Source organism: Podarcis muralis, chromosome 1, assembly GCF_964188315.1.
Source record: "Podarcis muralis chromosome 1, rPodMur119.hap1.1, whole genome shotgun sequence".
NCBI classification, from domain to species: Eukaryota; Metazoa; Chordata; class Lepidosauria; order Squamata; family Lacertidae; genus Podarcis; species Podarcis muralis.
In genome coordinates this window covers 3,434,551-3,452,320 of record NC_135655.1, presented here as the reverse complement: position 1 = coordinate 3,452,320, position 17,770 = coordinate 3,434,551, and the positions used below count along the sequence as shown (strand labels likewise).

Sequence of the window (17,770 nt, the reverse complement as noted above, 5' to 3'; positions counted from 1 at the left end):
CCTGTACCGAGTTTTTAATGTTTCAGGCTTTATTATAATAATAATAATTTATTATTTATACCCCGCCCATCTGGCTGGGTTTCCCCAGCCACTCTGGGCGGCTTCCAACTGAATATTAAAAACAGTACAGCATCAAACATTAAAAACTTCCCTAAACAGGGCTGCCTTCAGATGTCTTCTGAATGTCAGGTAGTTGTTTATCTCTTTGACATCTGCTGGGAGGGCGTTCCACAGGGCAGGCGCCACTACCGAGAAGGCCCTCTGCCTGCTTCCCTGTAACCTTACTTCTCGCAATGAGGGAACCTCCAGAAGGCCCTCGGCGTTGGATCTCAGTGTCCGGGCTGAACGATGGGGGTGGAGACGCTCCTTCAGGTATACTGGACCGAGGCAGTTTATTATGTTTTATATATTCTGTAAGCCACACAGGGTGGCTGGGGAAACCCAGCCAGATGGGCAGGGTATAAATAAAATCATCATCATCATCATCATCATCATCTCCGTGGGGCTGGAAAGCAGTACAGCAGCCCCTGAGTTAAAGAGGCCATTCAGTTCTAATGGGCCAAAGGTTTCTATCTGTGCTGTCACTGTATTTTGTGAATTTAGACCCTTCACCATCCTAAAGAGCAGAGACCAGGGAACAGAAATATGCTGGTGCGATCTATGTTGTTTCTAAAGCCCAGCTCCGTTTAAGAGTAATGCAAGACTCATTTCACACCATTTCAGACTCTTAAGCATTTATTTGTTCTTTTTAAGAAATAAAAGAGGCTTTCAGAAGTTAACTGATGCAAAACTTGCTTCATATGATGCACTCCATAATAATTCTTGCATACAGAGCACACATTTTACAGGCAAAATCCAGACTAGCAGGGGCCCAATCCTTTCCCATTCTTGCATCACATACCCCTGTCCTTTCAAACTACAATTTCTGCACGTGGGCACCATTCCCAAAACACTCTGTGCCTGCATCTGGTACTCAGAAAAACCAGTTCCTTCATACAAATTTTAATGTATGATGAACTGGCCACCACAATATTTTGTTTTGAAGCACATTAGTTTTGCATCGGTTCTTCAATAGCAACACAACAGGTTGTGTGAACGTGACAAACTTCCTTTTGACAATGGCATGAACGTTAAAAAATCAGCATAAACTCTGTGTTAACTACTAATACTGTCCTGTTCAGAGCGAACACCATTTCAGGGAACAGATTTTGGGAGACTGATAAAATAACCTGGAGCTTGTCTACTTCTAGACACACTTTGAACATGTTCTGCTTTAAATAACAAACAGCTAACTATTTTTGTAGGTAGAACAGTGTTCTTATAATGCACAGGAGAGGGAAATCAGGTTCTTGCTTGGGGGCACGACAAGAAGAGTCCTCCAGCTCAATCATAGTGATGAACAGGAAGGTGAAGGAATATGATATCCACATCTTGAACATAACCTGCCACTCTCAGGCAAGGAGCTTCCCTGATCTATGCAGGCAAGAGAGTTTCATAAAGAACCTGCAGCCTTTGCTAAACTGCATTCTGTTTAGAATGCAAGCCTGCCTCCCTTGCTCCTTCTGGATGATGAAAAAAGGAAAGGCCTGGGAGACAACTGATCTCTTGGCTCTGCTTCCTCGTGTCCCAGCATTGCTTTCGATATCAGACAGCGTCTGTTGCTGAGTGAGGCTTCTCAGACCACATGCGGTTTTCAGTTTCAGGTCATCGGATGCTCTGCAGATGTCTGTCCAGGAACTGAGAGTAGCAAGTCAGAGAGCAGAAGTAGCGGAGGAGGGGGGCCTCTGTGCTCCCCATGTTGTCCACAAGGACAACTGTGTGCGCCACACTGTGGAGATTCATGGTCACGGTCGTCTGAATGAAGCTGCTTAGGCAGGCCCGCCCACAGTGACAGCTCTTGGACATGTCCAGATCGTGACAGAGGTGAGAAGGAAGGACGTGGCAGCTGTACGGGAGCCTGTGAAAAGAGAACAAGGCCGGGATGTGAATACAGTTCGTGCTGAGCAGTTTCACAGAGCCTGGAAGCCTGTCTTGGAAAGAAGCCTGCAAGCATTTTAAATTAACATATTGAATGTATGCACCCCAAACACACTTCTGAGCCAAAGTGACCATGCAAGACCTTCATACTGCTGAACCTGGAATCTCCTTAGGTGGTAAAAATAATAATGTAGCTTTATTAAAATGTAAAATCCATTTCGCCTTCCTTCCCCTGTCCTGGTGGCCTCCAGCTGCCTGGAGTAATACATCCTTCAGCCCCGGTCAGCACAGCCATGCTCACTGGAGCTGACGGGAGATCAACTGGAGGGCACTGGCTTGGGGAAGACAGGCTGACACTTCTGTGCTGAAAGAGAGGCCCAAAGCAAGCGTGTTGACTTGACATTTAATAATAATAATAATAATAATAATAATAATAATAATAATAATAATAATCTGTGAACCGGGGAAACTGTAAGTCTATGCAACACAGTCTTGGTATGACGCAGTATGTGGGCACAGGCTTGCCGGCACCCAGAAGCTTGGGGCGCGCTGAGCTCAGCTCACCCCAAGCTTCGGGCTTCACACAGCGCTCCGCTAGCCGTGGGAGAGCCGTGCGGCTCTCTCACGGCTTGCGCATAGCAGCCTGTTCTGGGGGCTGGGGTCGGGGGAAGCTCGGGCTTCCCCCGCCCCAGCCCCGCACTTGGGGGGGAAATTTATTTTTCTTTATTTCCCCCCCAAAAAACTAGGTGCGTCCTGTGGGCCGGTGCGTCCTATGGGGCGAAAAATACGGTATTCAGGCCTATCTTAAGGGGTGGTTGTAACTGAGATAAAGTGTTGTGTGTGCTCCAAACGCTGAAACATATTGTAAAAATGCAAATGTCTGCAAGGCCAGGGACAGGAGGGTGTTAGGAGTCATTCTGCAAAGAAACAGAAAAGAGGATTGTAACTTTAAGAACTGTTTCTGTGAGTTCTGGGAGTGGTTTTCTAGGCTGATTAGGTACAGCTGGTGACGACTACAAAAGGAGAAGCTGCAGTTTGAATTTGTCTGCAGGGAGAGAACACCCACATGCTTTGTGTTTGTTGTTTTTGTATAGCTGTAATAAAACCTTTGTTTGAGTGTTTTACACTGGTCTCGTGGTTCTGTCGTCTGCCACCAGAAGAAAACCCCCATCTAACAGAGGGCAGCGGGAGTGGGGAAGGAGGCAGTTCTAAATAGAGACACCCCACCTGCCCCAATCAGACCCAAAGAAAGTGTCTCACTTTGATTGTTTACAGAAGATTCTGTTGGCATATTAACTTTTTAAAAAAAACATTAAGAACAGCAGTACCTAGAGCAGAGCTGGAGAACCTATGGCCCTCCAGATTTTGTGGGACTAGAAATTCCATCACCCCTGATGATTAGCAAGGCTGATGGGAGGAGGAGATATTGATCTACAGAGCAACTAGTTCTCCATCTCTGAAACTAATGTTATTTAGGCAGGCTCAGTGGCATTAAAAAAACCCAAACTTTTAAAAAAATGAGCATATCATAAATTGTTTGGGTAAATCTCAGTTCCTAAAGAAGTTTGTTGTCATGGACAATGGCTATTTTTGAGAGACACGAGGCCAGTCTCCTCAAGCATGCACATCCAATGGTGTCATTGCTTGGAGTCTGGCCCTTGACACCTTGGGAAGCCAAATTCCCTTCCAAACACCAATAGCCTTACTCATGCCACAAAGTTAATTCTGTTGCTATTATGCAACAGAACTGTAAACATCTGCCTTAGATGACAGTGACTGAGGGTGTGAGATACCGGAAGTTCTTGTTGCACAAACAAGCGTTGGTGAACTTGCACAATTCCACTTCCACTACACTGCAATGAAGGGGAACTGGTTGCTGGAGAGGCAGGCCAACTCAATTCAGCCACAGAACCCATTGGGTGATACTGGATAGTGGCTTAACCTCTCGCGCAGAAACAAAAACAAGATCTGGATCTACAGCAATGTTCCTCCAGCCATTGCCAAGAGGGTTAAGACCTAAACTGATTTTGGGATCGAAGAGAAATTTCTCCCAATAGCTACAAGTGCCTAATGAGCATGACAATTCCTCTGCTGATTATGGATAGCTTTACATTACTGAAATTACCAAACGCCCAATTCAACAACTTAACTGAAAACCCGTAACAGATTCATTCTGATTTATGTGTAAATACAGGGCCATAGTGAGTCAGATGTCTGGTCTCTCTAGCTCAATACTGTCAACACAATAAGTTGCCCTTTTTCCCCCTTTTGGGAAACCTCTGGAAGATTGCTGGAGGTCTCAGAGGATTACTTAATGCACTTGGTTCCTCTTCAGCATCAGCATCTTTGCCAAAACAAACACTGTATTATGAAAGTCCAGGGCTGCGGAACAGAGATCCCAAAGCTTTCTATGGGCCACGTGGGTGGAGGAGTGGAGGGGACCTGTGGCCCAAAGTCCACAGTTTGAGAACGTAACTGCTCAGGTCTACCCTGACTTGCAGAGACTTCCAAGGCTTCCACGCCAGCCAGGCCTGCTTCCCAACCCTACCTGGAACCGCCAGGGATTGACTCCGGGATCTTCTGCAAGTCACTAAATACTGTATTCGTATAGGAAGCCCCACAAATGCACATCAGCACATCATCCTAAGGCCTTTCTGAAATTCTTCCATGAGCTTTACCTATTTTTCCTTCACGTTACAATTGTTTCTTACACTCAACAATAATCTCAACACTTTATAACTGAAAAGTCCTAAAGCGCCGATATGATTATGGACTGTAAGAAACCAGAGGAAGGAAAGGGATGCACCGCTTCTGGGATTCAGAAACTTCCCCCCTCCCCAAAAAAACCCTTTACCTGTAATTGATCGTTGCTCTAGCTGAATGTTCCCACAAAGTCAGTGGTATTTTTAGCTGTATGTCGGGAGCAAGGGGATTGGGCTGCTCAAAAGGATTGCCAAATAAATCCAGGCTCTCAAGGGAGAGTTTTCCAAAGCTGTTGGGTAAAAAGGGGAGCTTGTTCCGAGCCACGGACAAGAAGCGGAGCTGGCTCAGTTGACCGATCTTGAACGGCAGCCTGATCAGATCGTTGTCATCCAACTTCAAGTGAACGAGCTCCCGCAACTGGCAGAACTGGGCTGGAAGCGCTTTGATTTTGTTCTGGCTGAGATCCAGAGACTGGAGCGACTTTCGGAGGGTGGAATTACAGAGGGCTGCGCCAAAGGACTCCAGGAGGTTGCCTTGTAGGCTGAGCTCCTGGAGGGACACGAGATCCCCAATTGTGACTGGCAGCTTCTTGATAAGGTTGTGGCTCAAGTCCAGTTTCCGGAGGCTCTTCAGGCAAAGTATGCGCATATCAATGCGGGGTAATTTGCAGTAAGAGGCCTGGAGTTGCTCCAGAGTGTACGGGAAGCTCTGGGTGAAAGGATAATCCTTCCTGGATGTTATGGTCATCTTTGTCTTTGGCTTCTCAACTTCAGAAGCTTTCGGAGGGGCCAAGGTGGACAGCGGTAAGCTCTCCTCGCTGGTGCCTCGGTCAGCCAGCTTCATTGCAGAGAGGAAAGTCTTCAGGTGGCCGACATTTGCCTGCAGCCAAATAGGACACCAAGATAATAAGCATTTGCAGATTCAACGCTTTTGTCAATGCGCTGGCACTTTCTGAACCATGACACCAACACGTGGGAAAGGATCAGGTGGCAGCCTTTGGAAAGCGAACGGGGAAGAAAGCCCAATGCATTTCTGTCTAGCATCGTCTCTGCCACAATTAACAAGCCACACTGTCAACAGGGGCATCGAGGGAGGCTGGGCAAATACTGCTCTAATATTAAGCGGGGCCTGTAAGAACAGGACTAACTATTGAGACAGCAGGAGAAAGCTTCAGCATTGTCACACTGTACAACTTCCATGAATAATCTGGTCCTACAAACCGAAACCTGCATTGTTCTGAAGCACAAAGCTTAAACTTAAAAATCATTCTCAAAACGACGAGAAAATCTCTTATCTACCTCATTTCTAAAATGATGCAAATATAAAACTTGCCAGCCAGAATCAACATTGATGAAAGGTATTTTTTAAGTTGCAAGATATTGCTCCCAATCTGTTCACTAGCTTAAGAAATGAAATATATATGGGGACCATAATAAGCCCAATGGCCCATCTGGTCCAGCACCCTGTTCTCACAGTGGCCAACTAGATGCCTGTGGGAAACCTGTAAGCAGGACCCGAGAGGAACAGCACTCTCCCCACTCCTGGTCCCCAGCAACTGGCAGTTATGTATTTAATATAGAGAGAGAGATATACATATAGCGTGCACGCTCGCTCTCTCTCTCTCTCTCTCTATATATATATACCGTATTTTTCGCTCTATAACACGCACCAGACCATAACACGCACGTAGTTTTTAGAGGAGGAAAACAAGAAAAAAAAATATTCTAAACGAAATAGTGGATATATGATTTTTGTGGTTCATGCTGTGGCCACAGACATGTGATCTGACAGTGAGTTTGGAATAGCCCAATGCAAAAATCCTGAGGATCCATGCTTTGTAACCACGGAGGAGGGAAGGAAGGGGAACCATGGATCCTCTGCTCACGACTGCAGCAGATCCCCCCCGCCACCCGCAGGCATTCGCTCCATAACACGCACAGACATTTCCCCTTACTTTCTAGAAGGAAAAAAGTGAGCGTTATGGTGCAAAAAATACGGTATATATATATATAATGATATCTACATAATGTAAACAAGTAGAATCATAGAATTGTAGACTTGGAAGGGACCTCAAGGGTCCTCTGATCCAAGCCCCTGCGATGCCAGAATCTCAACTAGATCATACATGACAGATGGCCATCCAACCTCTGCTTAAGAATCAATGAAGCACATACATTATGATGCATTTTTATCTCTTCACTGTGAGACGGCCAAGACGTCACAAAGCTCCCAACCGCTATTTCTTAACCTTGGAAGATCAAAGGAGAAGCTAATGAGCTTCCTGCTGCATCCAAACTCCTGTGAATCAACCCCAAATTTAATCATTTCAGCAGAGACAGGTTAGAGGTTGGGGAGGGTACATGTCTTTTCCTGTCATCCAAGAAGGGCTACCTTGACACCACCCTAATTTGGCAAGTGAGAACACGCAGTTAGAAGACCATCTGCTGCCCCTGGCCTGACGCCATACCTTGCTGAGACAGATGTCCACGGCTGGCTCCTTCAGCCGCACGGTGGCTTTTCCTTCCTCCACGAACTTAGTAAAGAGCTGTTCTATGTTCTCTCTCAGCTGTTTTCAAAAGGAAAAGAGCACAATAGAGCCATGAGCCTGTAAGTAAACATTCCCTGCTGAGCACCCAAAAACAAGCTTCATGTTCAAATTGCCAACCAGATATTCCGGCTTTAAAAATGTGGGAAGGGATTCACAATCTGTTCATTTTATAAAGCCCCTTGTGACTGGACAGTGTCCGAAAGCTGAGCCTGATTCAGCAAAACTCTTCTTAAAATACTGGTGGCACAGCTTCCCACTCCTCTGGAGCAAATGGCACCTTAACCCTCCACTGTTCCCTATTCACCACTGCAATATCCCAGATCTGCCCCATGGCTTTTCAAACCAGGACCAAGGTGATAAGGACTGAAAGCACAAGTTCAGAGCAGGAAGACGGAGGCCGCCGAATAATCATATACAAAGCTAATATTTGACAAAAGCAGCTTTGGAAGGGCTTCTGCTTCCCAAACAACATATTATCTGTAATTTTCAAAGCATTTTACACAGTGGCCAAGTAATTGCCAATTCATTAGTGGAATTAGTATCCGATTTCAGTGTCCTAATCTAGTTCTTCAGCTCCAGGAAGTACTTCACCTTGAGTATCTGGGGACTTCAAGCCTGATAAATTTTTGCAGCCCCTTTTCTTGGGCACGTCCTCCAGCTTTGCTAACGTGGCTGTTGCCATGTCGCTCTTTGCTTCTGTTCTCTGCCTCTTAAGGGACCCGCATGTTCTGATCAGAGCTACAGATAAATCCAAGTAACTAATAAAGAGTACATTTTCCAATGCTCCAGCAGCCCTCACTACAGCTTTCTCCCTCAGGTGCCAACCAGGTGACCCTTAGAAATAGCTGTCAACGTTTCCACTTTTTAAAGGGAAATCCCCTTATTCCGAATAGGATTCCTCGCAATAAAAGGGAAAAAGTGACAGCTATGCCCTTAGAATACCGGTATGTCTGAAGGAGCGTCACCACCCACATCGCGCAGCCCGGACACTGAGATCCAGCCCTGAGGGCCTTCTGGCAGTTCCCTCATTGAGAGAAGTGAAGTTACAGGGAACCAGGCAGAGGGCCTTCTCGGTGGTGGCGCCCACCCTCCCTTCAGATGTGAAGGAAATAAGCAGCTATCCTCTCTTTAAAAGACATCTGAAGGCAGCCCTGTTAGGGAAGTTTTTAATATTTAATGCTGTACTGTTTTTAACATTTGATTGGGAGCCGCCCAGAGTGGCTGGGGAAACTCAGCCAGATGGGCGGGGTATAAATATTATTATTATTATTATTGAAGCTTACAGGCAGGGCAGGATGGGAGTTGGCCTCTATTATTCCCTAGGTCCTGCTTGCAGGCTTCCCCTAGGCACCTGCTTGGCCACGGTGAGGCAGCCAGGCTCTTCTGAGGATGCTTGTTGACAGCCAAAATAAATGAACGGCACCCTCGTCTTGGTCCTCATTACATGCAGAGGAGGGGCTGCTGGCAGTTCTGGGCAAGAGTCTCATAAGAGCTTAAGAAGAGCTTCCTGGATCATCAGTCCAGTGGCCCATCTAGCCCAAAATCCTCCTCTCACAGTGGCGAATCAGAAGCTCACCAGAGGAAGTTAAGACCCAAGCACAATAACAGTCTTCCCTCTTGCAGTTTCCAGCAACTGGTATTCGGAAGCATGCTATCTCCATCTGTGGAGGGCAGAGCGCAGCCATCGTGGCTAGTATCCATTAATACCCTCTCCTCTATGCCTTTGCCCAATCCTCTTTGAAAGCATCCAAGCTATTATCTGCCGGGACCACATAACACCGGTCCTGAGAGATCTGCATTGGCTCCCAGTATGTTTCCGAGCACAATTCAAAGTGTTGCTGTTGACCTTGAAAGCCCTAAACGGCGTCGGTCCTCATGGAACTTTGAAGTGTCAGGCATAGCCCTATTGGCTTTAGCCCAAACGTAGCAGAGTTTTTCCTGCACAGCGAGGAAGCTAGTTGCGGCAGTAATGACAAGTCAGCTAGACTCAGAATAACTATTTACAGGATTTATTAAAAGGAGAAAATAAAACCAGCAGAGTTTCTGCATACAAAACAAAGCAAAATAAACCCTCTCTTTCTCTCTCTCAAAACCATACACAGCACTTCTACTCCTAACACACCTCACTTCAAACTGAGCTAGCAATCCCTTGATAACAGAGTTGAGTGCTGGTCGTTGACCAATCAGAGTAAGTAGTTTCTAGGTCAAGCAGACCTGGGCTTTCTGCCAAGAGTAAATTGACACCAGCCTGAGTTAATTGTGCGAAGCTAGAATCTGCAAGTTTCCCACGAGAACCAATTAACAGAAACTGAACACCCCCTCACAGATTCTGCTGAACAATTAACATCAAATACACCTATGTAGGAGATCATTTTTCCAGCAAACCTAAACCCTTGCACATTCGCTTGTTCTTTATCTTTGCCAATGGTTTAGTTAACACATCTGCTACATTTTCTTCACTTGATACATAAGTACAGGTGATTACATTGTCTTGTACACAGCAACGTACATTTTGGTATTTTACAGAGATATGTTTGGAACGCGATTTGAAACCCTCTGTTTTACTTAAGGTTATACAAGCTTGATTATCAATGTAAACTTGTACTGGTTCTCCACAATTTACATTTAAATCTGCTAACAAATGCTTGAAATAAATCACCTCGTTGCACAATTCACTCAATGCGGCGTACTCTGATTCCGTTGATGACACACTTACAACGTCTTGCTTGCGTGACCGCCAGCTGATTAAAGCTCCACCGACCATTATGACTAGTCCTGTGACAGATTTTCTATCCGGCAAATTTCCCCAATCACTATCACAGTAGCAACTCAACATTTCATCCTCTGAAGAATTTAATTGTAACATATAGCCAATTGGCAGACCAACACGGCTACCCATCTGTAAATATAGCCAATTGTCTGTTTGAGATACCTCAGAACTTGTTTTACCCCTTTCCAGGCATTTAGTGTGGGTTTTGAGACCAATCTACTTAATATGCCTACTGCATAACTAATATCAGGTCTGGACCACTGTGCTAGATACAATAAACTTCCAATTACAGAGTGATATACATCAGGATGTTCAAATTCAGGACTCTCATCTGTATGAAGTGTTTTTATGAAACCTGGATCCATAGGCACCACTGCCCCTTTGCAATCCTGCATCCTGTATGTAGTCAGTAGTTGTTTAACTTTGTTCTGCTGACTAATTAGGCAGCTGCCATCTTGGGCCCAGCACACTTCCAACCCTAGATATGTCCTAACCGGGCCTAAGTCTTTCACTTTGAACTTACTGGACAATTGTTTGGCAAACCTTTTAGTTTGTTTATCTGTTTTGCATGCATACAAAACATCATCTACATAAATCAGACAAAACTCTTGATCACTGCCTGTACCACGTACATAAACACAATTGTCAGCTGTACTCTGCTTGAAACCAAATGACACTAAAGCCTCATGGAAACATTTGTTCCAAGATCTTGCAGCCTGTTTGAGACCATATAGAGCTTTGTTTAATTTCAACACTTTATTGGAACCTGTCTCATAACCAGGCGGTTCGGCTAGATACAGGTCTTCTGATATTGATGCATGTAAATATGCAGTCTGGATATCAAAATGGTTTAACAGGAGTTTTCTCTTTGCTCCAAGTGTTAAAATCAGCCTTACACTGTCCCCCTTAGCAGTAGGGGAAAAAGTCTCGTCATAATCTTTTCCAGGCCTCTGAGAGTATCCTTGAGCCACTAAACGAGCTTTGTATTTGTACTCTCCTGTCACCAGAGGTTTAAGTTTGTACACCCACCTGCAGCCTACAATCTTTGCCCCCTCAGGCGCTGCTACTGGTGTAAAAACCTTGTGCTCATTCAGAGAGGACATCTCTTCCTCCATTGCCTGTTTCCAGCGCTCTGCCTCCTCTTTTGGTAACTTTAACACTTCCTGAAAACTCTTAGGTTCTGCAATTACACTAAACACATTTGCAGTATCTGGGGAAAAACGCACCGGAGGCACTCCTTTGTTTTGTCTTTTAGATCTTCTGGGAGAAAATTTTTCTTCTGACCCACTTTCCTCCTCAGAACTACGACCTCTCTTTTGTTGCTTAGCAACTGGTCTTTGGCTAACTCCACTTTCTTGAGAGCTCTTATCTGAACTTTCCTCCCCCTCAGACTCTGACTCCCTGTGTCTACCTTCAGAGTCATGAAGCTCCTGGGAAGGTTCAAACCAAACCTCAGTATTGGCATGTAGTCTCTCCCAGCCACTATGTTCACAAAAACTGGCATTCCTGGAGATCACAATGCCATTTGTCCCTTCAGCAAAACGGAAACCTTTTCCCAGCTCCTGGTAACCCACAAACACTAACTGTTTGGTCTTAGAATCTCCATTCTTCCTCATTTGTTTCGGAATTAATACCCAGGCTTTCGATCCAAACACATGCAAATGGTCAATTTTGGGTTTTTTCTGAAACAATTTAAAGTACGGGGTTGTACCTATTGTTTGATGAAAGAGCCTGTTTTGGAGATAACACGCGGTGAGCATGCTCTCCCCCCAATAAGACATGGGCAAATCAGCATCATCAAGCATGGCAAACATCATATCTTGTAAAGATCTGTTTTTCCGCTCTGCAACGCCATTCTCCTCTGGGGGAAAAACGTTCGTTTTTCTATGCCCAATGCCACGCTTTTGTAACCAATCTTTAAAGGCATTTGACATAAATTTGCCACCTCTGTCCGTCTGAATCCTTTTGAGTTTAATGGACAGAAATCTTTCCACAGATGCCACCCAGCCTTTAAACTTAGTGAACACGTCACCCTTATTTTTCATGGGAAAAACCCAGGAGTAACGCGTGGCGTCATCCACAATTGTTAGTGAAAAACGTGATCCACCCCTGCTTACAGCAAATGGACCAATTACGTCCATGTGAACCAGCTGTAGCGGTGCCTCACTAACTCTGTCGCTTCTGGGGTAAGAGACTCTGTGGGTTTTAACCTTTTTACACACATTACAATCAAGGTACTTGTTACAACTCTTTAAATTACCCCCATCAGCCAATTCAGACATTTTTAGTACACTTTTCCAGCAAGCATGCCCCATTTTCCTATGCAATAAGTGCACACAGTTGTCATGTATAGCTTTGTTATTCACTGCAGGCTGAGATTTACTGACTACTGCTGCAACTTGAGATCCTGCTTTAAGCCAAAACAAGCCTCCCTCTGACTTAGCAGTGCCTAAAATCTCACCAGCCTTCTTAATAATGCAACTGTCTCCTTCAAAATACACTTTAAACCCAGCTTTTAGCAAACAATCTACAGACATCAGATTGCTCCTTAATGAAGGCACACAAAGTACATTTTGCAGGCATTCACGAAGACAAGGAACAAAAACTGCACCCCCCGAAATCACTTCGGAAGTACTTCCGTCTGCTAGAGCCACCTGGCTGCGCTGTGCTGAGTTCTTGGAAACAAACAATTCATCTGTATTTACGATGTGGCGAGATGCTCCCGAATCGACCACCCAGACCGCTTGTTTCTCATCAGCAATCTTGACCTCGCCGGTCACCAGCTGAGCCGACTGTTTTCGTTTGAAGAATTTCTTTTTACGCTGCTGCTGCTGATCTCGTCTCTGCTCCTGCACTGGCAACTGGGACTTGACCAACTCCGGACATTGTCGTTTTAGATGCGCTGAAGACCCACATTGGAAACAACGCCTAACAGCAAACGCTGACTCCTCACCGGTACGCTGCTTTTGCTTCACCTCTGGCTCGGCATGAGAACTCCTTCCAAACCGCCCACCTGTAGAAGCCTCTGCAGCCAACGACCTTTCTTGCCTCTTCTGCCATTCTTCAATCAAACGCCCAGTAACGTAACTGACTGATAAATCATGCTCCTGCATGCCTTCTAGAGACAAAACTAAATTATCCCAGCTTTCCGGGAGAGAACTCAAAATAATAGCCACCTTCTCTTGCTGGTCTAACGCACAGTCTCTTTCCTGTAGCGCAGTAAACTTTAACTGTAAACTGTGTAGGTGTTCCTGCATTGTAACCCCAGGCTGTAACATTGCCTTGTACAATGCCTTGCGAATGAACAGCTTGGAAACCGCTGTCTCACGCACATGGAGTTCTTTAAGTGCTTGCCACACATCTCTAGCTGTCTTGATTCCCCTCACATACGGCAACTGGGAATCTTCCAGCCCCAAGACAATTGTGGCCCTTGCTCTTTGGTCTTTATCGAGGTCTTCATCATCAGGCTTCGCAGGAAACTTACTCACCACTTGCCAGAGACGATCCCTCTGCAGCACTGCCTGCATGCGTTCCGACCACAGCAAGTAATTGGAGTCGTTCAGACGCTCAAAAGCCATCTGAACTGGTTGTGAGGCCATCTTGAGAGCGATGTCCCTGGAACCCGGAACCAGCTACTCACGACCACCGAGAGAGAAAACAGGAACCACAGCACCCAGCACTCACACGCTGCAGCTGTTGTCCTTGTGTCCGCTGCGTCACCAGCTCACCACAGTCAGGAACCAGCCAGTGTCCATCTGCTGCACCAACAGGAACAACAACTTCTGGAACTACTGGAACCAACGCCGTTGATGATGACACCACCGCAACTCAGGCTGGCAGCACAATGCCCATAACCTCATGGAACTTTGAAGTGTCAGGCATAGCCCTATTGGCTTTAGCCCAAACGTAGCAGAGTTTTCCTGCACAGCGAGGAAGCTAGTTGCGGCAGTAATGACAAGTCAGCTAGACTCAGAATAACTATTTACAGGATTTATTAAAAGGAGAAAATAAAACCAGCAGAGTTTCTGCATACAAAACAAAGCAAAATAAACCCTCTCTTTCTCTCTCTCTCAAAACCATACACAGCACTTCTACTCCTAACAACACCTCACTTCAAACTGAGCTAGCAAACCCTTGATAACAGAGTTGAGTGCTGGTCGTTGACCAATCAGAGTAAGTAGTTTCTAGGTCAAGCAGACCTGGGCTTTCTGCCAAGAGTAAATTGACACCAGCCTGAGTTAATTGTGCGAAGCTAGAATCTGCAAGTTTCCCACGAGAACCAATTAACAGAAACTGAACAGGTCCAGTATACCTGAAGGAGCGTCTCCACCCCCATCATCCAGCCCGGACACTGAAGTCCAGTGCCGAGGGCCTTCTGGCGGTTCCCTCACTGCAAGAAGCAAAGCTACAGGGAACCAGGCAGAGGGCCTTCTTGGTGGTGGCACCTGCCCTGTGGAACGCCCTCCCAAGAAATGTCAAAAAGAACAACTACCAGACTTTTAGAAGACATCTGAAGGCAGCCCTGTTCAGGGAAGCTTTTAATATTTAATGCTGTATTGTTTTTAACACTTGATTGGGAGCCGCCCAGAGTGGCTGGGGAAACTCAGCCAGATGGGCGGGGTATAAATAATAAATAATAGTAATTATTATTATTATTAGGACTGCAAAAGCTCAAGGGCTGCCTCTCCCTATGGGAATGGACCCAGACCCTGCAAGCATGATCTGAAGGCCCTTCTTCATGCGCCTCCTTCATGAGAGGTCCAGAGGGCAGCAACACAAGAACAGGATTATTCTGTGGTGGCTCCTTGCTTGAGGAATGCTCTGCCCAGGGGCGCTCACCTGCCCCCTTTTTACACATCTTTAGGCACCAGGCAAAAACATTCCTCTTCTCCCAGGCCTTTATAATAATAATAATGAATAAATAATTTTTTAAAATTTATACCCCACCCTTCCCGTTTCAGAAAACCGGACTCAGGGTGGCTAACTACAAATGTAAAACAACCGTAGAAGCAGCATAAAATACAGTATAAAAACATGAATAACAACAAAATTCAAAAGTTCAAGAATCAATTTGGGGGAAATCCATCTAATAAGAATTAGATAGTCACCAGGTGGGCTAGGTGGCTGAATTGGTCCTACTTGGGCCAGCGAGGAGGCCAGGGGAGAATTAGCTGTGGGGTCTCAGAGCGGGTAATCTTCATAAAAGGGGAGGGGGAGGGAAGAAAAGGGAAATAATTAAACCTAGTTAACCTAATTGAAGCCTTTTCAACTGTGTGTGCGTGCACATGCATGTAGGGGGGTGTTACTGCTTTTGTCTGTTACTATGTTATGTATTTTTTTGTTTTTATATTTTAAGCTGCCATGTGATCCTCCGATGAAGGGCAGTATAGAATTTTAATGAATAAAAATAAACACTATTAAATTCATTAGTCAAAGCAACTTCCCCAAAAGACAAACCATACGTATGTTAAAACCCGAGAGGGGGAGGGAGGAAAATACATTAAAAGCTTCCCCCACAAAAAAAACCCTGTAAAAGACTTAAAGACCAATAAGACAGTGAAAAGCCAAAGGCCTGATTAGAAAGGCAGCTTGACTTATGAGGGGAGAGAGGCGATTCTTTGCTCTCTTTTATTTCCTTCTTTCATTTGCTTTCCCTTCTTTGCACACGAAGAAAGGGCGCTGGATGTGCAATTGGGTCCCCCCCAAAAACACCTCTTCTCACTGTGGCCAACCCACAAGCATGATTTGAATAAAAGAGCCCTCTCCCCTCCTGCCATTTATACTGGGGGGAGCAAGACCGAGCTATCTGCTCAGGCAGTTAGTTAAGTATTTTTACTGATTTACTTGAATTAAGGGGGCAGCTGCCCCCTGACCCCCCCTGGCAACGCCCATGTGACTTTCATATTTAGGTATCCCAGGCAAAATTAGATTGATTTCCCTTCTTTGCATGGGAAGAAAGAGTGCTGTATATGCAATGGGGTCCCCCCACATATTATTACTATTATTATTTATACTCCGCCCATCTGGCTGAGTTTCCCCAGTCACTCTGGGCGGCTTCCAATCAAGTGTTTAAAAACAGTACAACATTAAATATTAAAAACTTCCCTAAACAGGGCTGCCTTCAGATGTCTTTTAAAGATAAGATAGTGCCACAGGGCAGGCGCCACCACTGAGAAGGCCCTCTGCCTGGTTCCCTGTAACCTCACTTCTTGCAGGAAGGGAACCACCAGAAGGCCCTCAGAGCTGGACTTCAGTACAGTGGTACCTTGGGTTAAGTGCTTAATTCGTTCTGGAGGGCCGTCCTTAACCTGAAATTGTTCTTCACCTGAAGCACCACTTTAGCTAATGAGGCCTCCCGTTGCCGCTGTGCGATTTCTGTTCTCATCCTGAAGCAAAGTTCTTAACCCGAGGTACTATTTCTGGGTTAGCGGAGTCTGTAACCTGTAGCGTATGTAACCTGAAGCGTATGCAACCCGAGGTACCACTGTAGTACTAATAATAATTAAAATACTTTTATAACAAACGGGATAAGGCGACCCCCCCCCGTGGGGCTTCCCAGGAACGAGGAGGAGCCACCACCGAGGAGGCCCCGAGGGCTCGGCTCTCCCTGCGGGGAGAGAGAGAGAGAGCAGGGCCGTGTCCCGGCCTGCCTGCCTGCCTGACCTGGTACTTGGCCCCCGGGCGGTGCCGGGCGGTGCTGACCAGGAGCCAGACTCCCCCTCCTCCTCCTGCGGGCGGCTTCCCGAGGGCCAGCACAGCCCTGGCGGCGCGGCCCGGCGCTCGCAGCCCCGCCGAGGGGAGCAGGCGGCTCGCGACCGACACCTCGCACGGCAGCCGCATCTCCGCCCGGCCGCCGCCTCAGCCGCCGCCAAAAAGCCGCCAAGGCGACCCAGCGCCTTTCCCGCCTCCTGCGCGCGCATCGCGCCGCCGGGAAAGGAATCAAACCGCCACACAGCCAAAGCGGGCCTTCCTCATCCGGTCGCTTCCATACTTACGCAACGGCGCGGCTGTCCACAGCGCTGCCTGCCTGATGAATCCCCGTCTCCCAATCTCTACGCGGCAGCTGCCCCCTGCCGCCAGATCCGTTTCTTTTCCCTAGAGTTGTGGCGCGAACTTCGCTTCTCTCTTCTCGCCCCCCCCTTCCCGCCCTCAGAAATCCAAGTGCAGCAGGCGGATTAGGTAGACGCCTCATCTGCCTTCAGGACCCCCAGTGCGAACCCGCCCGTGGGATAAGCGACGTCTGATTCCATAGAGATGGAGAAAGGGTAGAAAGCAACTCTATGGTCTTCTGCCGTCTCTACTACAGTATCTTCCCGGCAGGCTATAAAAGCCAGTTATCGCCCTCTAGCGGCAGATGATGGTATAGCATCCAACTCTTAACTTCATCAATCTAATTTTGTTTCCAGTAGCACCTTAAAGACCAACTAAGTTAGTTCTTGGTATGAGCTTTCGTGTGCATGCACACTTCTTCAGATACACAGTGTGTGTATCTGAAGAAGTGTGCATGCACACGAAAGCTCATACCAAGAACTAACTTAGTTGGTCTTTAAGGTGCTACTGGAAGGAATTTTTTTTGTTTTGACTATGGCAGACCAACACGGCTACCTATCTGTAACTAATTTTGTTTGGATACTTAAATCTGAAAGTCACATGGGCGTTGCCAGGGGGGGTCAGGAGGCAGCTTCCCCCTCCCTCAATTCAAGTAAATAAATAAAAATGCTTAACTAACTGACCGAACAGATAGCTCGGTTCTGCTGCCCCCAGATTGTGGG

General features: G+C 46.4%; 1 protein-coding gene across 1 annotated transcript; it reads right to left on the bottom strand.

Annotated features, from left to right (window-relative positions):
• Positions 1-717: 717 nt before the first annotated feature.
• On the bottom strand, positions 718-16,922 carry LRR1 (leucine rich repeat protein 1). The gene is made up of 4 exons (XM_028719326.2): positions 16,662-16,922; positions 7,148-7,246; positions 4,832-5,559; positions 718-1,957 (listed from the first exon to the last, which is right to left on the bottom strand). Exons 1-4 carry the CDS (start codon positions 16,836-16,838, stop codon positions 1,705-1,707), a joined length of 1,257 nt encoding a protein of 418 aa, XP_028575159.2. The 5' UTR covers positions 16,839-16,922; the 3' UTR covers positions 718-1,704.
• Positions 16,923-17,770: the final 848 nt, after the last annotated feature.

Excerpts from the sequence above, each read along its gene's own strand:
- LRR1 (XM_028719326.2), bottom strand. The coding sequence starts at position 16,838 with ATGCGGCTGCCGTGCGAGGTGTCGGTCGCGAGCCGCCTGCTCCCCTCG. Across the intron at positions 7,247-16,661 it reads GCCCGGGGGCCAAGTACCAG|CTGAGAGAGAACATAGAACA; the intron begins GTCAGGCAGGCA and ends TTTTGAAAACAG. Across the intron at positions 5,560-7,147 it reads TGGACATCTGTCTCAGCAAG|GCAAATGTCGGCCACCTGAA; the intron begins GTATGGCGTCAG and ends ATTTGGCTGCAG.